The sequence below is a fragment of the Festucalex cinctus genome, chromosome 14, assembly GCF_051991245.1.
Source record: "Festucalex cinctus isolate MCC-2025b chromosome 14, RoL_Fcin_1.0, whole genome shotgun sequence".
NCBI lineage: Eukaryota > Metazoa > Chordata > Actinopteri > Syngnathiformes > Syngnathidae > Festucalex > Festucalex cinctus.
The window spans coordinates 15265360-15292100 of record NC_135424.1 but is presented as its reverse complement, the minus strand read 5'-3'; the positions used below and the strand labels follow the sequence as shown (position 1 = coordinate 15292100).

The window sequence follows — 26741 nt, the reverse complement described above, 5'->3', positions numbered from 1 at the left end:
GAAGTTAATTTCTTTCAATTAATGAAAAAATAGCTCACCAGTGATTGGACACTGTGTCTTGCTAAGATAAAATGAAAGCAAGGAAGAATAACATTTATGTAGAATGTGTTACATGAAAAAAATGCTTTTTATTTCCCCAAATATTTCAAATAAGAGCTGTATTTTTTTAGAGCTTAATACTTTTATATTTTTGCTCATATCGGCTCATGCCTATTAACTCATTTGCTCCCCATAACGTGTAAATATGGTTTTTTTTTATGTTTTAAGTGTCCCAAAGACATATTTATACGTTTTTTGTTTTGTTTTATGCTAGATCATACATAAGGCTTTGATGCAGCATCTCAACTGCAAAGAAAGGTTGCAGAAACGGTAGTTATTACACAAACGGCCAGCAGGTAGCAGCAGAGCAAAGGAGATCAACCAAGGCCATGTAGAAAAAAAGCTAAATTACTTAGATTTGTAAAAACTGATGAAACTTAGATACTCTTCTAATGCTAGTTGCTGCAAAACGGAAACAGATAGAAACATACTTATTTTCCTGATGAAAGACGAGACTTTAATCTTTCTTTTGATAGGAATTGAACACAATATTCTGTGGTCCTTGTAAAATCAGTCAAAATCCAGTTAAACAGCTGGTACACATTTAGACCAGGCATGCCGCTAGGTGGTAAACCAGAAGAGCTGCTAACAAAAATATTTTTGTCAGTCAGCATAACAAACATATCCTTTAGGTATACATATGACTGTTATTATAAAATGCAAGAAAATTAATGTAATATATCGGGACACGTATATCCCCGAAGATCAAGTATTGGGATACATATGTATCGCGATACGTATCATATCGTGACCCTTATATCGTGAAACGTATCGTATCGTGAGGTTAGCGGCAATAACCAGCCCTATTCAGAAGTCACCTAATTAGTTAAGAGTCCACTTGTACTTCGTAGAAGGCACAGCTGCATAATTGTCTTAATAGAAAATATGATTGTTTTATGTGAAGTTTTGCAGTGAAGTTCAATTGGGAGTAGCAAAATATTGCAAGTGTTCTTGAGCAAGGGGTTGTAACTTGAAAAACGGGTAAGTAAAGATCACTCAGTAGTTGAGGCGGGTTTGAGGCGATTGACAGTCAATGGAGGGGGAAAAAAAAAAAAAAAAAAAAAAGACACCCCCTCCTCCCTTGTGTGGGGTCTGGCAATTTAAAAATAAATTATGTGACTTCAGATGCACCACCGTGTCCAATGCATGTTTCACCTTGTAATATTCAGTACAGCTATTCACTCATAGAATATCTCTCCCAAATTTTGCCTCTCCATGATCTTCCTGATCCGTCTTAAAGTCTTGTCAAAATGATTACCCTTTCATAGAATGAGTAGTGAGCTTATTATATAACATCGCTGCAGTCTACTTCCCAACTTTTTAACAAGTACAAAGTTGAGAACCAGGGTCCTTAGCCATTTCATGTTTGATCCCACTCCATGTTATGAAAGTGCTTCACTTCAAATTCCTGCTACGATATGGAGTCGGCACTACTACAGAAACTATTAGAGGACAGAAACAAAATCTAACGATTAACAGTTCAATGTTAAATATTTTAACAATACAGTCCACAACAATTAGCATGAGAAAGGTTTGTGGTTCTGTCATGTGTTTAGCTACAGCATTATTGAAACCATGTGCAAAATGAGATCTGAAAATACTAAGAAAAGCTTTTTGTGTGATTCTTGAGCATGAGTGGGTCTACAGTCTTTGTGAAGAAAACACAAATGTGGTCAAAGCTTTGTCTGAAGCAGTGAATCTCTTGTTGAGACAAATGTGTGTCCATGTGCCAGAGTAAACCTTGGATGACACAGTAGGTTTTAGTCTGAAACAAAGCCTACAATCATGTTATAGTACTACTTATTTTGAATGCAAAGTGGTTTGGCACTATAGCTTTTAACAGCTTTATTAAATTCTTTCATTTATTCTCCATATTGTGTATTGTATAGGCTAGACTGGGGGTCTGCAACCTACAGCTCCAGAGTTGCATGTGGGTCTTTGATGCTTCCGCTGTGGCCCACTGTGACTGGGGAAGGATTAATGTGTTTCATTTCAAATTGATTTTTATTTTACTTTATTCGTTAAGACACTGAGGCCCTTGGTGTTGAGCTGTGAAGGAACTGTAACGGTACAGTGCAACCCCCCCCCCACACACATATACCTTATACTACCTTTTTATTTTTGCCTAGTCTGTTTTCAGTCCTTTCAAATTTCGATTTGCTCTCTCTGAACAAAATGACAGAGTTCTTGTCGGAGGCGCTCTTATCGACAGTTTCAATCCCGCAGCGAGAGATCCCTTGCTATTTGTTGAATTTAAGTGTGATGGTGTGCTTTAGTGGCTCATCTGCGGCTGCACTTTCTCAGCCGGCACTCATGTGATTAGATTTCATATCCCAACCGGCTGAAGATAAACTGTATCTCCATTGGCCAGGCCTCTTAAGATCAAGCTGCCTTTATGGAGGCCTTCTCACAACACATTCCTCTAAACATTTTGATTTAGGAAAACTTGCTTATGTCAATTAGTAAAAGATTTAATGGTAATGATATTTGGTTTCTCAAAGGAGGTGATGGCATCACATATAAAATTCTCAACTCAGCCTCAGCCCATGCACCATGCGGTTAAACATACGGCAAAGGTGGTAGAGTGGGTGAGGTGGGAAGGGCTTCTGTGTGTATTTATTGTTCGCTTCTGCTTTAATGGCTCGTGACTGGCTAGCTTTATTAAACTGGGCTTTGAGCACACACATAGCAGCACTAAAACTTCCGGATGGCTGAGAGGGGATCAATTTGAACTGCCGCCTGTAAGAATTACAGCTAAGTAATGGTATTATCACACAGGTAGGCCTTGCCTCTGCTAAGGGTTAAATAGACTATTTAAATTCTTTAATCAACTTTGTTATGAGCTGCATGACAATTCTATTCCTGTTATTTCAGATTTTTTCAGATAGAGACCTTGTCATGAATATTAATTAAGACCAAAGTCTTGCCAAAATAGTTACAACAAAAAGGGGCAAAGAGACACTTTCAATTAAAGTTCAGTTACCAAATATGTAAAATGCCATGTTGCAAAAACTCATCTAGCATAAGAACAACAGCAGACCTATACAGATGGAGATTACATCAAATATTGAAGGATGAATATCCATATTAAGCTGTTAAAAACATGGCGCTAATGCACCAAACCTATTTGCCAACCACCAAGAGAAAAGCAGAAGAAGAAATTGCAGAAGCATTATTAATCATGGCCACTAATGTGTGTCGTATCACTAGTTTAGCATGTGACTTCCTTACGCCACAACAAGGATTTACAGCACCAAAAGGCGTAACAACCAACTGCCCATTCAATTTTTGATCAGGAAATTGAAACTAGCTTGCATTTTCAATTTGATCCATTTGTTTTGGGAAAATCTGTAAACTAATTTTGGAAACACCTCCATTTCCTTAACCCGATTAATTTGGATATATTTTGATGTAAATTGCCAAACAAAATGGTTTTGTACAGAGTAAATTCTGTTGAGCAAATTTTACTCTCCTCAACTCAATTCTATTTATAAAGCGCTTTAAGAACAGACGTTGCTGTATACAAAGTGCTGTACATAAACATCAGTTTTAATATTACTCTAAAACAGTATATTTGGTCCCACTCTAAATTGTGTCAAATCATTGTAAATTGTGTCAAATCATTGTAAATTGTAAATAACATTCATTGTGTAGACTTCATAAATAATTTTGATACTAGCATCATGAGATACATCTAGTGAGCCCATTCCAGAAGAAGCCATTCAAGCCCAAACCATGACATTACCTCCAACATGCGTCACAGATAATCTTGTAAAATTTGGATCATAAGCAGGTCGTTTCTTTTTGCATAGCCTAATTTGGTCTTTCCATCACTTTGGAGAGGTTAATCTTGGGCTGTGTTCACTGTTACTTTCTCGTTTGTCACTTAGTATCATTTCGACCTGTGAAATAACTAAAACTACAATTAATGTACTGTATTGTATATCTACTGTATGTGAAAGTCATTTTGAAACCAATACAATGTTATTACAGCATTTCTAAATTACATCTGAATGTGCCAAATATGTATTTAATTAAAAGCCCTTCCCTCATTGGCTGCAGACAACATGGTCACCTCAACCCCTGCCATCCCTGTTAATTGCGTTTCACTGCTTGAAGGTTGCAGAAAAAGGTTGGTGTTTGCCAAGGAGGCCAGATTAGCACTGATCACAAGTGATGTTTAAGATCCTCCACTGACCCCTGAGGGCAAGAAGCCAAAACGCTTTCACACTGCACTACGCAGGGACCCAAAGAGCCTATTGTCACGAGCCACCCACAAGAACAGACGACAAATTGCCATGTCAGGGACTTCATCCTTCACGCCAATATAATGTGCAGCTTTTTTCCCCACATCGAGTGGATGACGATGATACATGATATACCACAGAGGAGCAAACACTCATATTGTGCAACAACAGCTACAATACGATAACATGATTTGCCTGGGACTACTTTATTTCCAAAGGGGAGGGGGGGTTGTCAACCTAATGCAAACAAATGCATATTTAAACTAGAGCCCACATTTTGCACAAAGCTGAATTTAAACAGATGGATATGAGCTAGTTATAAATGGCTATTACGAATCATTTAAAAATAGATATATAAATTTCTTTTAAAAGAAGCGGTGGTGCACGATAATATCGGTGGCCGATAATTATCGGCACTGATCGACCATTTTGACGTTAAACAGATAAAACAGATAAAAGAGAAACCTGCCGATTATTTAATTATCGGCAATTTGATTTCATACAGATAAGCTAGATACGAAAGAAATCCATCAATAATTATAGACATGCCACGTTGGTCCATCTGTTGTGTTTGTGGCTCATATCAATAAAATTCAGCTTCATGGTGCTTTACATACAATGAAACATTGTGCAAAGTTTATACAATGTTTCAATATATTTGTTAGACTTATAGTAGCACTTGAAAGCATATTTGTATTCAAATTAATTTGCAAACAATTATCGGCTTACTTATCGGTTATCGACATCGGCACCTCTAAATTATTGGTTTATCGGTATCGGTTGGAAATAGCATTATCGTGCATCCCTAACAAGAAGCACCCAGTTTGTTGTCAGTCAATGGCAATAAAACATCCATCCAGCCACTCAGCGGTCACTGCTCGGCCCCCCCAAAAAATAAAATAAAAAATCTACCGTGAGTGAGAAGTGGCCACTTATTGTTTCTGGCCCAGTCAAGGTACTGTAGCTGGCAGAGGTCAGACTGAGCATTTTAAATGCCAGCCAGATGAAATGCATCATTAGTGCAGGTTCCCTAGTCTGTTCAGTAGCCCATCATGCAAAAATAATTAGGCATTTGTGTCCCTTATAACCCTTACTCACACCAAAATTGAAAAGCTATTAAGCATAGTTGACTAAATAAGAAAAACATGTCATAATTGACCAAATGATGACGTAGGATTAATAAGACTTAATGGCAGTGGAACTGGATTTCCGTAAAAAGATGCCACTCTACATTGCATACAGTGCTGTGAACCTTTCCATTTATACTGTGGAAAATATAATAGTGCATTAAATAAAGGTAGAACGAGTGGTTTTAGTTTGGGTTTAGACAAAAAGGCTTTTGCATGTTTCTCATATGTGCAGTAGCCATCCTAAATGGCAGCAATAAACGCACACAGATCTTGCAGGGCTGTAAAAAGCTCCAGTAAAATAAAACGCATGATTTAATGGCCATCTGTTTGGTGCCTATGCAGACCTTACTGCGACATGCTTTGTGAGTGATCAAAGGCAATGTCCACATCAAGAGCAATTCAGCTAAGTAGGCACACGGGGAAATTAACAAGCCATGGATGTTTTCAAACCCAATTGTAGAATAACCTCGAAAATGAGTCAGTCGTTCTTTCTTTCTTAGAGTGGCTCCGTCATTGAATGCTAATGTTCATGTGCTACATCCAGAGTCACTTTAGGTGTTGGAGGATAGATGGCAAATGCCCATGCACACACTCTGCATGATTGTGCACATTTTCATGCACACTCACATATAAGGATGTAATGAGAATGGCAAGATTGTGATAATGCGGTATTAAAATTGCCACAATAATGTTGTGCTGCTTTTAATATTGTGACATGTTAAAAAGGAAAAGTTGTATTCCATTTGCACAGTTGCACCACACTCTGGCCGTTAGTTTATTAGCGCAGTTTAATTTTAATTAGGTATGTTTTGGCCAAATACATTTAAGAACTACACTAGTGGAAGTTCCTCCACAAATTTAATTCATTCACAGTGTGTGTGTGAATTAGCAAGTTCCTCAACGTTAAGTGTTGATTGTAGGTGGTTTATATACATTGAGATTGTCACCTGTACTATTTAAACTATATGTATAATTATGACCTCAGCCAATTAGCATTGTACAGATGAGACATTTACATGCAATATTGTGCTTTTTTTTTCAAACCAATATGAGCTTTTTTATTCTTGTGATATTAAGGTTTTTCTTCGACAATATTGTGAGCTTTTTATATAACCAACCTCCCTACAACATCGTGGTAATTATCGTATCATGACATTTAGATATTGTTAGATCCCTACTCTGGCACACGCATTTCAAATCATTCCATTATTACACAATCTAAATTCAGTAAATAAAACATTAAAGAGCTGTGCCCCGTGTGAGGAGTTTAACTATACCAGTAACAAAGACAAACGAGAAAGCCAATGTATGACTCAAACCTGAGACAACTCCTTGATTCATCTAATACCATACACACTCACTCAAGAGCTTCCCAGAGAAGACAAACTATCTTAAAACTTCATGTACAGTAGCTCACATTTTGAACTTCATTAAAAAAAAAACTGACATATTTCAAGAGGGATTCAGACCCACACTAAACCTGCCTTCATTTCAAAAAGTCAGTGAATATTTCACATATTCGGTCTAAACAGATCAGCTTCAAATGCTGCAAAGCAAATTTGCACATTTGTTGCCTTTCATATCTGATTTGGTCCGATCCATGTTATTACCATGCTTGGAGAGACATTTTTACACTGTCCAAAAGAAGGAAAACCTTCAGGTAAAGCCTTCACATGCATTCAATAATCTTTTTTTTGTGTGCTTTTGTCAAAAAGAACATTCTCGAATAAAGGGCAACTGTGGAAAAGCAAGCAGTCCATAAGGTATTGACAATGGAAGTAAACAACTTGGAATGTGAACGAACGGAGAAATTGAAAAAAGGTCATGTGTTTTATTCGCTATTCACCTAAATCATCATCATTATGACCTTCAGGTCAAAACACACATACACAGTCAGCTTACAATGGGAATCAACACTAGAGCTGTGTGTGCCTTCATTTATCCCACTCGCATATTGCATTGAGTACAAAGTCGTATGAAAATGTCGGTGTGTTGTTGATCACTCCATCAGTACTGGAAGCTAAAGGGAAGGGACTGCGTCTTATTTGTAATTCCAGGTGGCCCTGGTGTGTGTGCTGGTCTTGGCCAAGCTAGCCTCAAAGCTTGAATTTCTCTAAGCTTGCAGCAGGTCCATCCACCCACCAACTGTAAACACAAAATCTCCCCATGGTGCTGAGCTGATTGCGGTTTCATCAAGGCTAGGACCAGAGCCACGAGAGACATGCTCTGTCTCTCTCTCAGTTTGATGAACTGCGTCATTTTCTCTGCTCATGGTAGAAAGGCCCGAACAAGCTGATTGGCAAGCCGTGTTCATCAAGGCTTGGAAAGCTTCTTCAAAAAGACAGGATGCAGTCAATACTACGAAAATGACGCACAACACCTCCCCAAATGCTCATTAACTCCCAACTTCGCAACCCCAACTATGTACGCATAAGCTATGGTGAGCCTCATCGGACCATCAATTTTTTTCTCCATTAATAGCACAATAGTTAAAGTGATGTTTCTAGTCATTTACAGTTCAACTATTGGTAATAATGGTAGCACTGAATTTCAAACTTTGCTAGTCTCTTGCAGCATTTGTGTACCTCATGCTTATTTGTATCAAATATAAAATAAGTGTCTCTGAGAATAGCATTGACACCATATGTTTACTGCAATTTTACACTTGCTGTGCAAGCTAATTCCACACTATCGAATGGTTCTGTGGGCCAAACGTAATTGTGTGCCAGGTATTTGGCCCGTGGGCCGGCAGTTTAACACATGTTCTAAATAGTCTAATGGACTTGTATTTCTATGAAAGTAGGGATGCGATTTTGCATTTCTGACCAAAAGTCTTTCGTCTCAGGAACTTTCATGTTGACAGTTGATCAGCATGGTTCATTCATGAGAAGCTTATGGACTGCTGTTTTTTAAAAAAATGGGCACACAATGTACAGTGTTAGGGTGTATTCAGACCAGAAGTCCTTTAGTTCGCTTGTTTGGTGCGGACCAAAAGCGGACTTTATTTTTTTTTTAAGTTTGGTGCGGTTCATATTCACACTGTGCTTTTTGCAAGTGGACTATATTGCGCGTCACAATCTGTGCTCCCAGTCGACAAAGATGACGAGGTCTGAACGCATGACAAAACCCGGAAATAGAGGAAAACATAAAATTCCGACGTGCTGCATTACTGCTAGGCATATTTGTGGCGTTATTAGATGTAAGATATTAACGAGCGTCAATGGCAGCTCATTCAACGGAGGTTCCGCGACACTGTTTCTAATTCTGGAACGGCGTCGTCGATTGAGTTTAACTCATTTGCTCCCAATAACGTGTAAATAAGTTTTTTGTTTTTTTTAATGTTTTAAGTGTCCCAAAGACATATTTATATGTTTGTCGTTTTTTTTTATGCTAGAGCATACAGAAGGCTTTGATGCAGCCTCTCAACTGCAAAGAACGGTTGCAGAAATGGTAGTTATTACACAAACGGCCAGCAGGTGACAGCAGAGCAAAGGAGCTCAACCAGGGCCATTTAGAAAAAAAGCTAAATTACTTAGAATTTTAAATAGATTTGTGAAAATTGATGAAACTTAGCTCTATTCTAATGCTAATTGCTGCAAAACAGAAACAAACACTTTTTTTTTTCCCTGATGAAAGAAGAGACTTTAATCTTTCTTTTGATAGGTTCCATGCTTTTATAGCAATTGAACACAATAATCTGTGGGCCTTGAAAAATCAAAATTCAGTAAAACAGCCGGGAGTGAACGGGATTGGTCTGTGAAAATGGCTGGGACTGAATGAGTTAATAACCGAAGCAGCCTTTGAGCTTCGCATGCCACGCCCCCACCACAACATTTTGACAGCAACATGGCTATACAGAATACGCATGATTATGAATGAATTTAGCACAATATTAACTATTGGGGAATATTTCCTCCACATGATGCTTGGCTGTGGTGGCTTGTTAAGCCCCGAAAGGCACACACGTCCTGCACTTGGAGCGGACCAGCCGTGGTTTGTATTCAGACTGCGAAGCGAACCGCACAAAGTGCGTTTGGAAGCGAACCGAGATCACCTCAAAAAGTGGGTCTCGGTCCGCACCAGGATTCGTTTGTGTGTATTCAGACCTGCAAAAAAGGTCCGGATCAGCGTGGGAAACGAACTCTGGTCCATTAAAATCGGACCAAACAGTGCAGGTCTGAATATACCCTTAGTTTTAGTATTTGAACATTTTTACACTTGCATGCGCACACTCATGCATCATAAGCATGAAAATCATGATTGATAGGCTACACAGGGGAGTAATACTTTGCAAAAAAAGGGAATTCGGTTCCACGACTTTACTAGTCATACTTGGTACTGAGTCGTATGTTTCACTAGCTGGGTTTCCATTGCCCTCAGAAATGTGTAAAATGTAAATTGTGCATAAATTAAGTAAATTACAACTAGTCACAAGTCCCCCAAGTAAATACATTTTTTTTTTTATTTTTTTTTTTTATCACATTTATTATTGCTAAATTGTGTTAGCGACTTCTTTACACTACGTTGAATTTAAAGTAAAGCATGAACAATAATTATATTTAAATTTTTGATGCCTCTCCACATCATATTGCTTTTTAATACCATTTAAGTCTTTAATTTTAGCAAAATCCATTTAAAACGTTTAATGTTTTTTAATAATCTTCAATGGAAACGCCTACAAGTAGAAAACATACTTTATCAAAACTGTTGAAATGCACTTTTATTTTGTGAAATCTGTAATGGAAATTGAACTAGTCATAGTATGCTTTGCGTTTGTGCAACCATCGTCAATATGCGGCAGCCAAAGTCTGTAGTATTTGTTCTGATTTTGGTTTGCTATGTTCCCTCCAAAGTAACATTTTGACAAATTGTCATCTCCTGGTACGTTTTGTCCCAACACTCAGAAAAGCCTTCACGAAGCTGAATGCCAAAGAAATGAATATATTAAGGATCATGGATGGCACGTTACATCTTATCTTAGCAATTTCTAGCACCCTGTATCATGTAATACCAAGTTGTAATACAAAATTACGGCATCAGGAAAAATAAATCAGGGTAATTTTAACTGACTACAAAAAAAAATCAGCCTACAGACATATTTGATAGCATGGTGTTTATGTTGATGACCTGCAACTCGAGCTTGTTGTGAAAATACATTAATTTGCAGATGAAAATGAAAAGACTTAACACAAACAGTTTAGCTTTCACGCCACCCAACTGTGGCAGACATTTGTTCTCTGCTCTTTTTGTCTCTTTATCCCGCTGCCATTTCCCACACCCACTTTCTCCACATTCATTTTTCCTGACATTCACCTTGAGTCTTCAGTGCTCCTTTACGTGGGTTCCTGTGACTCTCCTTAGAGATCTGTCTAACCGAGCACACGCTGCAGGAGCACTGTGCAGGTGATAATGAAGTGCCTGGGAAGAGGGGATAAGGTGGAGTGGTGGGTATCATCCCAAAGGTATAAACGCTCATCTCCCCCACAGGAAGGATGCAGGGAGCGTATTTTACCTCAGCCCAACTTGCTGGCTCGGTGTCAGTCTCGGCAAGTATACCAGGATTGCTGCTGGGTCTTTTTAGGAAGCAGTGAGGGGCTTCACACAGTGACTTGTCCACCTCCTGAGGGATGCTTGGTGTTTCATCAGCTCGATGCCCGCCTGTTTATATTGCACGGCCACGCTGAGAGGAGCAGACACTGGGAAAGTGAAGATCTCCACCAAGGGAACTGACCGATACAGTGAAGGATAAATACAGGGTGAGGGTAAGACTGGAAGGATAGAGGAGGAAGAAAATGCTATTCCCCGTGGTCTGGCAAAAATATGACAGCTTTCCTCTGGAGCATGCTCTGCTCTCCCTCGGTTGAAACCTCAATTGCAGGCAAGCGGCCTGTCAGACAGACCTAACTAAATTGCCCCATGAGGACTCAGAAGTTCGACAGTGAGTTACATGTTGGCAAAAAGCCACCACAGTAGGTCAGTTTCAACAAGTTGTGTCAAATAATGACAATGATTAAGCGGCCATACATCACACATACCAACGGTGTATTCCAATCAAGCACATGTATACGGGAGTAACTCTGTCCGCCACACCTGTAAACAGGGTATCTTGAATGTTACAGAAACCGTAATTCTGACCTTAACGCAAATATTGACTGCATGTAAACGTCACTGAATATCAAATTTGAAACTCAAATTTTTCCCGATAATTCAACTGCCGAGACAGTCCTATAAAGAGTTTAGCTGGGCTGGAAGCACATAAATTACGCACGGTTAGTCAGAAATTGCTGTTACTTATGCCGCACCAGCTAGCTATCGACAAGCTCGGACTGGCTAGTAGTGGGGAAAAATATGTTACCTCTAGGTCAGTCATCATTGCCTCTATGGTGGTGAATAAGCTAGTATCGGCACAGGAGTGACAAGGAAAAACGGAGAGGCAATGTTAAGATACACGTGTAATCATGAAAAAACAAAATTAAGTGTTTTGGACATCAAGTACACTTCACAGAAGTATAGATCCAACCACATTAAAAGCAGAGAGTAACGTATACAACTTTAAACAGCAAAAAATAAATAAAATTAAAAAATGGGGACTTGAAGTGTCACATTCACTACGCTACACAAAAGGACGAAAAGCGGACGTGACGCTAACCGTAAGTGATGATTAAATGCAATGAAATTTTATGACTTGGTGGATTTTAAAATAGCACAAATAATGTATAAAGTTTATAACAATTTACTCTGCCACAGTACTCAGAAGTTATTTGAAATTAGACACAGTCCTTATGATATAAGGGGTACAAGTGTGTACAAAAAACCCAAAACAAGAACAAATATTAAGCAAAGGTGTGTATCTGTAAAAGGTGTTGATCTGTGGAATCATCTGGAAATTGCTCTGAAAAATTGTGACTCAATGCTGGAGTTTAAAAAAATGTTTAAAAGTAAAGTTCAAAAAAATTATCTATGTCAGACCAGTATATGAAAAATGTACATGCGAGTATGTGTAAGTGATCTGGATAGGTATTATGGTATATGTTTAGTAAATTTATGTATATATGTTTTTGGTAAATGTGAATATGTTAAGTGCACTTGTGTGTGTATATATATATATATATATATATATATATATAAAACTTGGGTTATATATATCATTTATTATTTTATTATTATTTTTAATAATTAGTAAATTAAAATTGTATTAATAATGAAATAAGTTTAAATATATTTAGTAAAAGGGGTAGGACTAGATAAGTTTTTAACTTCTTCCTACTCCCTTTTGAAGATGTAAGTTATGATTAATTGAATGATTATGTTATTGGGATTTTCTTCTATTTTGATTGTTGTTGTTTTATCTCTGCTGTTCATCTGTTTATATGTTCAAAAAATAATAAAAGGAAAAAAGGAAAGGAAAGATGGTAGATATATATATATATATATATATATATATATATATATATATATATATATATATATATATATTATTTTTTTTCCCCCTCACAATACAGTCAGAAAACCTTTGCATCAGGTCTCTGGAATTAACCGGTGAAAAATTGCATCTCAAAATTAAAAAATTGTTCCTCAAACGAAGTACTGTATTTGAAGAGCAAAACTGCTCTGCAAAGAAAGGGAAGAAAAAAAAAAAAAAAAAAAAAAAAAAAAAGTTATTTCAAGCCTTGACGAAAGCTTACAGGAAAAGTCACTGGGTGTTAAATCAGGACCCCTGGCTGGTCACTCGTACGAACCATGATAAACCACCCCAGGAAAGTGGGCGTTCAGCCATTCACCAATGACAACAAAATGTGGAGGGGGTTCTATTTCGCATGAAAACCAAATCTTTATCATCGCCCCAAGCAAGATAACTGGTTTATCTTCCACAATCCTGCCAAAGTCAACTCACGCCACAGCAAATTTACAAATAAATGCTGTAAACTTTAAAGAATCATTTTAAAGAGGACATATTTAAATCACTCTGTAGGTATAAGTGGCACATAAATGTAAATGGCAACACAAACCAAATCAAAGGATTCAAACTATGGCGTCAACCATTTCAGAATGAATGGTTGACCATGTGGCCAAGTTCTCAGTGCGTCATGTGACGTCCTTGTGTTAATCTTGCACTGGTTGGTAGACGAAGACGATGTAGGGTAGAGCCCTGCTAAGAACTGTCCCCATCTGTCAGATCTCATCACTCCATCCGGCATGGCTGGGGGCAGTGGGACCCAAACTGACCACTGAGTCAACTGACAAGGCAACTCAGCATCCAGATAACCCGGAATAAGACTCATACAGCTGAATGAAGCCCAGTAACACACTTGCAGATTCAGACGGACGCTGACAGGCCTCATGCAAGCAAATGTGTGGACAATCAAGTTCGCACTCACGCACACAACCATTTGAAGACGCAGACAAAAAGACAATTACAGATAATACACACAGACACATGCGTGCAAAACAAAATGGCCAAAGCGACTGCAGGATCAGCCGACAAAACAGGCCACAATGAATCTGACACGGGACACAAATGTGCTCTGACACCGGGGCTGGTAATGCTTTGAGTTGTCGAAAATCTCAACAACTGACCCAGAAATTGTGATGCACTGAGGGGGTCTGGGGTCCAGGGGAGGTCGAGTGCAATGCAATGCGGATAAGAACTAAATTGATATTTTCTTGCCTAGTTCACAAGCCCTGGGGCGGTATACACACACTGTACACTCAACTGACAGAATAAGGTGGACACTAAAATGGCAGCCTTTTGCAATGCAGAGTCATGACAATAAATAACTGATTCAAATATACAAGGATACTGTGTAGGATTGCACAATATCAATCTCCCATGTCCCCTGATTGAAGTCAAAGGCCATCCTTGTTTCCTTTCGGAGATGGAAACAGAAGAAGAGAGAGGCTGCAGAGGTCAAACACAAAGGAAAATAAGCAGCTGCAATACATTTGTTGTGGAGACCCGAAGGGAGAGTGGGAAACAGAGTGCAATATCACACATTTATTTTCAACTAAATGCTTCAGAAAAGTCAGATAATGGTCTGCTATGTTCTTGTGCCCTTCCTTGCAGTTAAATGTGGCAGCACAAAAGCACAAAGCTCGAGCCTTTAGCGCTTTGAACAAATTTAAAATCATAATCGCTACATATGTTTAGCAAGAAATGGTTCACTGGATGAATTACATGCACCTTTAACAACCCTTGCATTAACAATCCTAAAGAAAATGTTCTGTGGTAAACATGCTATTCATCTAAAAGAGTGATAACTTCACAGAACTTTTTCCCTAAGTATAGTCTACTTACGGTAAATGGTAATGATAAATGTTGGACTTTGACATGTTTTTCCGGAAAAGCACAAGATCTAAATCGATCCAAAAGTCAATTGCTGATGTAAAAACAAATGGTGAATAGAGATTTTGGGTGTAAGTCCGAGCTCTAATATCTATAATACATCCATCCATCCATCTTCTACCGCTTATCCGAGGTCGGGTCGCAGGGGCAGCAGCTTGAGGAAGGAAACCCAGACCTCCCTCTCCCCAGCCACTTCAACCAGCTCCGCCGGCGGGATCCCAAGGCGTTTCCAGGCCAGCCGAGAGACAGTCGCTCCAGCGTGTCCTGGGTCGACCCCGGGGCCTCCTGTCGGTGGGACATGCTCGGAACACCTCCACAGGTAAGCCTCCAGGAGGCATCCGAACCAGATGCCCGAGCCACTTCAGCTGGCTCCTCTCAATGCGGAGGAGCAGCGGCTCGACTGAGTCTCTCCCGGATGACCGAGCTTCTCACCCTATCTCTAAGGGAGAGCCCGGACACCCTGCGGAGGAATCTTGTTCTTTCGGTCACGACCCACAGCTCGTGACCATAGGTGAGGGTTGGAACGTAGATCGGTCGGTAAATCGAGAGCTTTGCCTTTTGGCTCAGCTCTTTCTTCACCACGACGGCTCGATACAGAGTCCACATCACTGTTGACGCTGCACCGATCCGCCTGTCGATCTCTCGCTCCATCCTACCCTCACTCGTGAACAAGAGCCCAAGATACTTGAACTCCTCCACTTGGGGCAAGATCTCATCCCCGACCCGGAGAGGACATGCCACCCTTTTCCGACTGAGGATCATGGTCTTGGATTTGGAGGTGCTGATCTTCATCCCAACCGCTCCACACTCTGCTGCGAACCGATCCAGTGAGAGTTGGAGATCCCGGATTGATGAAGCCAACAGCACCACATCATCTGCAAAAAGCAGAAATGCAATGCTGAGGCCACCAAACCGGAACCCCTCAACGACTCATCTGCGCCTAGAATTTCTAAAAATTATGAACAGAATCAGTGACAAAGGGCAACCTTGGCGGAGTCCAAACATCACTGGAAACGAATCCGACTTACTGCCAGCAATGCGGACCAGACTCTGGCAACGGTCGTACAGGGACCGAACAGCCCGTACCAGGGTACCCGGTACCCCGTATTCTATAATACATTTTATTTATTTTTCATTTTTCAAATTCGGTACTCTCCGTCCAAAATAAATTATCATCCCAAAATGAGAAACACCTCCTAATTACAATGTGTCGTGTATAATCTCCACCTCATACTATGGAGATAAGAGCGGAGCCCACGTCATCTGCGGGTTTATATAAGCTTATATACAAGTCACAAAATGATCACTATGATCGCCAGTGGAGAATCATCTATTCAAAAAAAAAAAAAAAAGTGTCTTTGTGTGGACTTGAAAAGTGGCACAAATCTGGTCACAACGGCAACAAAGAAGGCTCCACATGGTTTAAAATGCTGATATATGTGCCATTCAAGTTTGTTCCTTTCCTTCACTTGCAGTACAATGCCAGAGATCAAGCGCTGCCATCAACCAGCTTAAGACATGACTGCCGCAGGCGCCGGCCAACAGCTTGATTTATACATGGGGACAGAGATGAATGATTCATAGGCTACGAGAGAGATACCAAGACACGTGGCAGATGTGTACTTCTGTCGTTTGCAGATACACACCTTCTCATAAATCCAGTGAAACCGTCTCTGAAGCTTAGCTTTCCGCAACTGGCCTTTTTTTTTGGTTACTGGCACACATAATTGCATGCTCTAACCTTTCCCTTTTGTTGCAGTCTGGGTTTAATTTAGTGTTCTTTGACTTTCTTCTTACCTTCCCCTTATCATGTAACGCTTCTAAATATGGAAGCCACATTTTTTTTTTTTTTTTTTTTTTACTAAAATGAATGGTTCAGTCATTCCACATCAATTAGTCCATCCATCACTGCAGATTGTTGCGGTGGGAGGGCAGTCCACAAAATGTAATACAGTTCAGTCCAGATAATGACTGTTAACTAAATTTAATGGTAGGGCCAACAGAAGTAATCTTTACATTTTATTATATACACATGCTGATCTTATTTTGAATTTTCACTGTGACACCTGCCTCATAAAAATCCATAAACACAACCCTAGATGTTAAAGAGCACCAACTCTTGACTTAAATAAAGGGTCAACTCCCTTGATAATTATGTAACACATTTTATAGGTACTGTACTACATTTAAGTATAAAATCAATAATTAGATAGCACTTTCCGTTCCGAAAAATGCAACTCAGTGCTGCATATTTAAAACATTCATTGTAAAATATACAAAGAACAACCACTCCCCATCCCCCAACAGGCCCATGGCCGCACCGACACACACACACACACACACAAGTTGAGAACTATGTAAAAAAAGCATGGTGGGGCACAGTGAAACCATGTGAGGAAAAGCACCGAAGGGGAGCTCATTCACAGTGAGAGGGTTGACAGCTCATGGCCACAGGGCCATTCCGGAGACCCCGGTCCAGGATGACCAATCACCCCAGGTCAGAAAAAATGGCCCAAAACCATTAAGGCATTTAAAAACTAAAAATAGCACTTGCCCAAGCAATGATAATTATCCATCCATCCATTTTCTTGACCGCTTATTCCTCACAAGGGTCGCGGGGGGTGCTGGAGCCGATCTCAGCTGGCTTTGGGCAGTAGGCGGGGTACACCCTGGACTGGTTGCCAGCCAATCGCAGGGCACAAAGAGACCAACAACCATCCACACCTACAAGCACACGTATGGACAATTCGGAGCGCCCAATTAACCTGGCACGCACGTCTTTGGAATGTGGGAGGAGACCGGAGTACCCGGAGAAGACCCACGGGGGCACGGGGAGAACATGCAAACTCCACCCAGGAAGGCCGGAGCCTGGACTCGAACCAGAGTCCTCAGAACTGGGAGGCGCACATGCTAACCAGTCATCCACTGTGCTTCTCAATGCTAATTAAACAATTCAAAATATGGTGTGTTTACTGAATACAGTATGTATTAACATTTCCCGAACAACAGGACTAATCTCACCACAGATATAAGGTGCATCTTGATCAGGGTGTAAGTAAGTGCTTACTAAATATGAGGAGATAAGTTTGTCCCTAGGGCAATGCGCTGACAGAGGAATCCGCATTTCATTTCTCATGTTACATTATTTAGGCTACTCCTTAGGGAAAACATACTCTTTGTAATAAGTTATGCTAATGGCTGTTACTACCATCTGCAAACTGAGGACCATCAGTCAAGCACGATGTGAGATGAGAATAATGTCATCTTTGAGTGATTAATCATTGAGGGAGGTCCTGAGCTCGCGGAAAGCTGATGTGGCTGTAACGAGGGCAGCAGGCCAAGCCAGGCCAAGTAGTCACAAAACACCACCTCCAATCTCACACCCCACCCCCACTTTACAAAGAACACCATGCCCCAGTCGCTGCCAATCTCCACAATAAACAGGCCTCTGGCAGCACCAGAAAGCGGATAATGGTTCACCTGGAGGTGATGTGAAAAGAAAACACAACTCTTTGCATAACAAATGGAGACAGAGATATAGACAACAAAGCAAATATGGATCTTGTATAAAGGATTATCCAAACATGTCCAAAACTGGAAACATTCTTTTTTTTTTTAACGCGCAAAGGCTCACACAGTTGCATGATAATAAAGTCCTGAAGCTATTATTTAGATTTGCTGAGAATACAAAACTTCCATCAGTGGGGAATTTTTACCAGGAGTTCAGAACCCATTATTATTCTTCCATCTATACTTACATTTTTCTCCTAAAGAATATCCAACACGGTAATCCTCCATTGTTTTTGTACATTTTGGCAGGTTTTGCGCTTGGTCACGCGAGGACTGGGACAACCACATCATTGTTTCAGGAAAGACGCATATGTACGCAAAGCCAGTCAGCGATACATGATCTTTACAAAAGTCTGACTTGCCCGTCGCAATTGCATCACATAACCAGTGGCATAAACCTAATGTTCCAATCTTGTTTTATTGTAAAACAATACCTGTGAAGCAATAACAATGGCTTCTTTTAACTGGCCATAAAGTAGTTCTGTCAAATACAAACAAAAAGCCTATTAGTTATTCCACAGCAGAAGAGGACAGTGTCTGACTTTTTCAGACTTCTCCGGAGGGAGATGAGATTGGTGGACAAGATTGGTTTCATCGCCCATCACCAATCCTCCAAAATTAAGGAAATAAGCGCCGGTCACAATCAAATGATACATGCGACCCTAATACATACATATATGCACATAAGTGGTGCGCCAGTGCGCATGAGCACTGGAAATTCAACACTGTGCTCCAGTTCAAAGTCTGTCTGCACTTCTTCAAATTAAAGGATAGGTCAGGCCAAATTCAATTCAAAGTCAAGTCAGCCACCACAATTGCTTTTCAGGGATAACTTCGAAATAAAAGCTTGATAAGTCACTGCTATCCATGTACAGTATTATGGGTTTTTCTTTTCATTTGAAGCTAAACCTTGCAGCACATTGCAGACAAGCCCATCAACAACAAGTTGTGGCGGTTAGCTTAACTACTGGGCTGTATGTTGGCCAACTGACTGTTATCTCAGTGTCACTGTGCTGGGGCTTTGACGGTTCAAAATGGTGGTCGGTTGACAGCGAGAAGGGAAAAGATAAGCTAGCTGATCACAGGCATACTGCCATTTAACAGTTGCTCCCAAAAACATATAAATATGTTCTATTTATGTCTTAAATGTCCCAAAGACGTATTTATGTTTGTTTGTTTTTGTTTGTTTTTTATGCTAGAGCATACACAAGACTTTGATGCAGCCTCTGAACTACAGAAAACGGGTGAAACAAGGGTAGTAATTACAAAACTGGCCAGCAGGTGGCAGCAGAGTACAAGATATCAACCAGGGCCATGTTGCAAACAGGATGATTTCCCAAAAGTTCTAAACAGATTTGTGAATAATGATGAAACCTAGTTATATTGTACTGCTAATTGCTGCAAAACGGAAACAGAAATAGACTTTTTTTTTTTTTTTTTTTTTTCCCTAATGAAAGAAAAGACTAATCTTTCTTTTGGTAGGTTCCATGTTTGAACGCAATATTCTGTGGGCTTTGCAAAATCAGTCAAAATCCAGTAAAACAGCTGGGGGCGAACACGGTTGCGTCAGTGAAAATGGCTGCGACTTTGATGAGTTAAGTATCAAGTTGACCCATTGTTGAAATGACAACTGCATTTTTAGAATTAAAAACCTAAACGTGGTTGAACACGAGACCGTTGTTGGAATCGTGATGTAGCACAAGAAGGGGACAACAGGACAGCCACCATAGCCAGATACAATCGGTGGCACATCAACCTTAATCCCGCAGTGTGTTTGCATTTGCAGACTCACACCAATGAAGAGACCTGGGGGCATGCAGCAGCGCTACAGTCGGTGTTACGCAAGCAATGGCAAAGGCTGGTTAATTCAGTGAGCATTGGAGCCCAATGACTAAATTAGCCAGAATTAGGACTTACTAAACAAGCACGTATGTGGCCCACTGCTCGGCTGGAGTCGAGAATAGAGGCCCAACGCGAGAAAACAATTTGTTTTGGTGGTCGAGTCAAAGCCTATTGCTAACTGGGCAACAATTGTGGTTAGAATGCTAATGAGGCAGCCACCCTTTACTGAATAGAGACATCAAAAGGCAGGGGAAGCTCCTACTCGGTGGAGACACCGTGCTCCATGCTATCATTACAAGGCTCTGAATATGCAGTCATGTTGCCTTTGATAAACTGGAGTGGCGGTGAGCTGAACGTCAGGATGTTTACATACTTTTTGGGACGGTGCCAGCATCCAGCCACACGGTGACACATATTACAAGATCATCTCAGTACCATTCATAATTATCCTCTATTCACCAAGGCCTCATTTAGTGTGCTATTATCAGAGATCATTGTTATTTCCCTCCATGTATGTTCAGAATCCCAGCGAGACCAATATGTCTAATGCAGATAACCGTGCTATTTTGGTTAACTCCATTGTGTACATGAAAATGAAAACATAGGGCCCAGTGAGAATTCCCATTAGTGATTTGATAGGATTAAACAGAGCACCGAAGCATAACAGTGTTCACTGTATCTTGTTATTTTTTTGTCTATATAATTTAACGCTCCCAGAACAAACAATGCTTTCAGGGACAAAAAAATATATACCGTATATATGTTTTAATTGTGTTCAATTCAGACCATGATGGCATATGTCAACCAAAATAATATGTCACTTATATTTTTGGTGATGACTGAGTGGACAGTCAACTAAATTTCTTCACATGAAATTGAGTTTTTTCGTCACTTTAGGCAAAGTGGCAGCGGTGGGCCAGCCTCTCAATCTGTGGGAACTAAATAAGGTTCTGGAGCAGTTACCAAACATGATAAATCATTCTGTTGTGAACTCTGCAGAGTCCTGAGAAGACAGCTGGGAGATAAGGAAGGTATGAGAGCACGTCCCTTCTTCACATCGATCCTTTCCACCACCAGGGGAGAAGGTATTCACACGCCACACCACAGATAAAGCTATGGGGAGGGCTAGGGTGAGCAGGGTTTGCAGCTTCAGCAGCCACCTCAGAGTGATAAAGACAAGAAAGCAAAAAAGCCTTCTGGGCTTTCCATGAGGCGAGGCATGGGGGGGTTGTCTGGTTAATCATTGTCATCACTCTTTTTAATGTTGGAAAACTGCCCTTGATTGTAACCATCAATTTTGTTTTCTTTCAGGGGAAAAAAAAAAAAAAGAAAAAAGACATACAACTGACTGAAAACACTTTTTTTTTCTTCACTTTATTGACCTTGATTTTTTTTTAACCAGAAAAGTATCAAATGATTGGACAAGTGTGTTTTTCACAATGAAGAGGCACTCAAATCAATTAGAATTAATAAGTTGTGAATGTGTCTTGCAGTCACTGCTGTGAGTATGCACTCTAACTGTCAAAAAGCAAAGCTATTTGCGTATGTTTATACAACAAAGGCCATGGAGAAATTAAAACGTTTGTCTTTGATTCATAGATGTGCATACAGATAATGTTTGTCATTCTCGGTTGGTTCCAAGGAGAACTTCATAATACATAGTAGACCTTTTGTACTGGATTGCCTTTTTCCATTTGTTTTTGTAAATGAATACATTTAACTCTTTGAGCACCGTTGACGTGAAATAATGTCAATGGGAACTGTACAGAGGAGTGTCGTTGACGTCATTTGACAACTACGTTTCTTTGATTGTTTTTTTTTTTTGTTTGTTTTTTATGGAAATGGATGGAGAAAATGATTGGGCAGCTCTGGTTTGATCATTCGCTGGAAACATTTATAAAAAAAAATACTAACTGTGGCCAGCAGATGGCAGTATTTTATCTCTTTTGGATGAGATCACCGCAAAGCAAAACAATGCAGTCGCTTGAGAAAATGGTGGATCTGAGGAAATATTACGTTTCAAGCAAATTGTGATTAATAAGCGTTTGTCACGTCTACAACAAAGAGCGTCAAAAAAAAAGAAAAGATGAACAAGTTCAATGTACAGTATGTGTATCATGCACACACATGACTAAATTGTACTATACTGAATAGTGTGTAAATAAATAGTTGGTCAAGTTTGTCAAATGTAAAATTCTTACTGGTGATTGTTAGGAAAATTATATCATCAAAAGACATTTTCATTGTTGTTTGTCATTTATACAAGGACAATGGCTGTTCAGATGCTTGAGGCATCACTAAAGAAAAGCATAAAAGCCACTGTGGCCATCAATATATCTTTTGAAACCAACCCATGTACTGCTGATTACTAAAAAAATTTGAATGAGATTTATTTTTTATTTCTTTGTGTGTGTGATGAAAGTATTCTTTCATTTGGTAGTTAGTTCATGTGTTTACATAGTAGTCATAATACACAACATTGTGTGAGCCTTAAAAGCTAAGTCAGAATGCTCTAAAGGCTGCAAAGTTGTTGTTTTTTTGTTTTGTTTTTTTGTTTAGACTGTGTCAATGGTGCAATCCTTGCTCATTTAACAGTAAAGAACTTGGATCAAATGACATATCTGAATGTTCTGAGACTAAATGTTCAAGTAACTAATAGCATAGAATATATATATTTTTTATTTTATTGGGCAATATTCGTTTGTTTTTGTATGCATCAAATGAACACTGAGGTGTGTAAAACACGAACATGAATCTGTCAAAGTATATCACACTTATGAAGATGCATCATGACCTCTGATATCCATCACAGAACTTCTTTGCTAAGAGTCCTCACTGTCATTGATACAGAGTAGGAAAGTGCTTTGCTAAGACTGAAGCCACACCTGTAAAATAAAATTGCGGTCTTAACCACAAGACATCATGAGAGCCACTCCAGGCAGTGTTATTAGATGGCAACGAGATTTCAATCAGCACAGCGTGCACTCAGATGGACACAGTGCAGATCGACGTTTAACTGTCCTTTCATCTTTGATGATGCACAAACAGAAGTGTCTAGAAAATACTAATCATTTATTTGTTGTGCATTTTATAGCCATTAAATTTGGATAGATAAATCTTCCCACGCAACTGTATAAATGGATACAGCAAGAGAGATGGTCTTTTATAATATCAAAACTTTACTCTTCAGACAAAAGAAAGAAAAAAAATTCAACATCTAACGAGGAGCTTTCATCACACTGCGGGGGGGAAACGATTATTTCAATCATGTCACTGACAAAGTCAAATTTCAGAAAAGAACAGTGAGGTTTGGGCTCCAGCATTCCAGCTCCTTCCCCATTATTCGAACACCACGGTTGGCTGCTTGAGATTTCCTTCACCGCTTTGATGATAATGTGCTTCGGCAGGCCAGTAAAGTAATGACCATCTCTCAGTGTGGCACAGTGCAAGGTTGCGCTGCACTTCACGCTCATGTTTTCAGCATTGCATTCGCTCACATTCATCACGGACACTTGATGAACATACTCGACACTTAAATTTGCCATTGGATCCATAGAAATATTTTGAGTGCTATACACCAAAAATAATTGTGGGAATGCTGAAGCATTCCCACATATGTTATTGTGATTTTTATTCTCCACATTTTTTGCCATGTAACAACTCCCAGATAATGCTTCCAATTTACACTATTCAACTTCCAACTTGCTTCAAAAATTCACACCTCCCGCCCCCGGGGTATATATATGGTCTGATTACACATTATTTACAGTATCCGCACAATTTAATTATTTGACTGCCAACGACGCTTAATAACTAGTAAAATTCCGATGAATGGAATGTAGTCTTTCATTTAGTACCCACATTGTATATGTAGTAAAGGCAAACAATATTCTTTTTGCCTTGAAAGATGAGTTAAAATGCTCGAAATCGGCTGGCACTGTATTTTGTTTGTTTTGTTTTTTTATAACGTGTGGCAGTCAAAGAGTTTTAATGTTAAATATAAACTTTTCCCCATTCATTTTCAATGGGATAGACATTCAACTATTTCTAAGTGTCACTTTCCACGCCCACTTCCATGCATAGAACTTATCGTTACCAGGTGTTTGATACTGCTCGTTGGCACAGTTGGTAAAGTGCATTGTTCAGTAACAGGGGGGTCATCATTCCATAATTTATCTCTCAATTTACTTCATAAGAATTCCACATGCATTCAAATCTTAGCATTCATCTTTCAGCATTCCCACGCAATTTCTCTAGTTGATTTTGTTTTTTGATCTTTTAAAGGAGCAGCAAACAATAGGTAGTAGTTGACTTTACACTGATCTGATCGGCTGGATCGGGATTGGACAATAGTCAACATTTTATGCAAAAATCGGTGCTTGGCTGAAATTAAACTTAATTCATGGATTGGTTCCACAAAATAAATTGTAATAAATTTTTCCCCAAACTCGATCGCGGTCTGCAAAAAAAAAAAAAAAAAAAAAAAAAAAATCCTGATCGTGTAAAGCTTAGGTAATAAGTAGTATAAAAACATCTCACTTACCACCCCCTCCTCCAAGTAGACTTGAATTTGCTGAAAAGAGAGAAATTAAATGTCAGAAATCTCACCATATAAACACATATGGATCCGTTTGAACATGTCAAGAAAAAGCAGAAATATATACTCATTCATCAAAAGCTTTTGCTTGGGAATTTTTAAAATAATGAAATATGTACTAAATGAGGGCCAGTTGCATTTTTCCATCCACAAAATGATTCCTCATAAAAGAAAATCAAATTGTGTGGTTCCATCACAAAGTATTCTAATTAGCAGATGTATTCCTTAGGGCAAGGCTACATTAAAACGTTAGTCCGGTTGAAGCAATTAAAAGTGCCCTGTGGTGCGAGAGAACGTTGTGTTCATCTTAGTAAAAACACAGACATGAGGAATTTGTTGGTTGTTATGGAAACATGTCACAGAAATGGACAGGTTCCAGAAAGATGAAAACTTTGGACAAAGCAGATGCATCGCTTGTAAAATGTTTCAGCACAATTGCGATAGATGCACCCTAGATGCACCCTAAATTTTTTTCACCCTAAATTATGGGGAATGGCATATAAAACAAATACTAACACCGTTTTCAAATTGCAAAAGAAAGCTATAAGAATTATTAATGGATCAAAGTATACAGAGCCAACACATCCACTATTTATTAAATTAAATGCAATGAAATTTTATGACTTGGTGGATTTTAAAATAGCACAAATAATGTATAAAGTTTATAACAATTTACTCTGCCACAGTACTCAGAAGTTATTTGAAATTAGACACAGTCCTTATGATATAAGGGGTACAAGTGTGTACAAAAAACCCAAAACAAGAACAAATATTAAGCAAAGGTGTGTATCTGTAAAAGGTGTTGATCTGTGGAATCAATTGGAAATTGCTCTGCAAAATTGTGATTCAATGCTGGAGTTTAAAAAAATGTTTAAAAGTAAAATTCAAAAAAATTATCTATGTCAAGCCAGTATATGAAAAATGTACATGTGAGTATGTGTAAGTGATCTAGATAGGTATTATGGTATATGTTTAGTAAATTTATGTATATATGTTTTTGGTAAATGTGAATAGGTTAAGTGCACTTGTGTATATATATATATAACTTGGGTTATATATATCATTTATTATTTTATTATTATTATTATTTTTAATAATCAGTAAATGAAAATTGTATTAATAATGAAATAAGTTTAAATATATTTAGTAAAAGGGGTAGGACTAGATAAGTTTTTAACTTCTTCCTACTCCCTTTTGAACATGTAAGTTATGATTAATTGAATGATTATGTTATTGGGATTTTCTTCTATTTTGATTGTTGTTGTTTTTTGTTTTATCTCTGCTGTTCATTTGTTTATATGTTCAAAAAAATAATAATAAAAGGAAAAGGAAAGGAAAATTTAGCTACAAGTTGGAAGGATAAGTGAAGTCCATTTTTACATGAATTTGTTGGTTCACATGCAGTCCAAGAAAACGAGTTATTTAAGTGGCGAGCATATCATACGACAATTAACCTATTTAAGATTTTCCTCTGTCAGAGAGATCCGTTCCACATGAAAAGGAGAAAGATTAGACCGAGGGGTTGTTAAGAATACATCAGTTAATTTGGGTGTAGCAGAAAGTAGGAAGTTTGTGTTTGAAGTATAGTTCAGACAACGGGCACCCGAACAATCATACCGCAAAAATATTCCTAATGATCTTCTGTTCCAGATATATCATTAGCAGTCAAAAGTAGTCCATTTAACAATTATTTCCAAAAAAAAAAAAAAAAAAAAAAAAAAAAAAAAAAAAAAAAAAAAAAAGTTAAAATTAAAGTGCACACGCAACAGATCATTAACATGTAAACAAAAATCACAGCACAAACGTATTATTTTTGTATGATGGGCAGTGGGGGACTTGTGGAGCTTCCACAACTTTCTGTGGCACCATCATGGCTTTGCATTGTTGTCACTGAGCAGCACGTGTGGGTGGGA

The 26741-nt window shown here is 38.9% G+C and overlaps 1 protein-coding gene across 2 annotated transcripts in view; it reads right to left on the bottom strand.

Moving 5' to 3' along the window:
- Nucleotides 1-26741, bottom strand: part of macrod2 (mono-ADP ribosylhydrolase 2) — a 417202-nt gene that overhangs the window by 306518 nt on the left and 83943 nt on the right. For both annotated transcript variants that reach the window (XM_077494975.1, XM_077494976.1), the window contains one exon: nucleotides 24775-24804. In XM_077494975.1, coding sequence (XP_077351101.1) covers nucleotides 24775-24804 — 30 coding nt within the window. The remainder of the gene's footprint in view (nucleotides 1-24774; nucleotides 24805-26741) is intronic.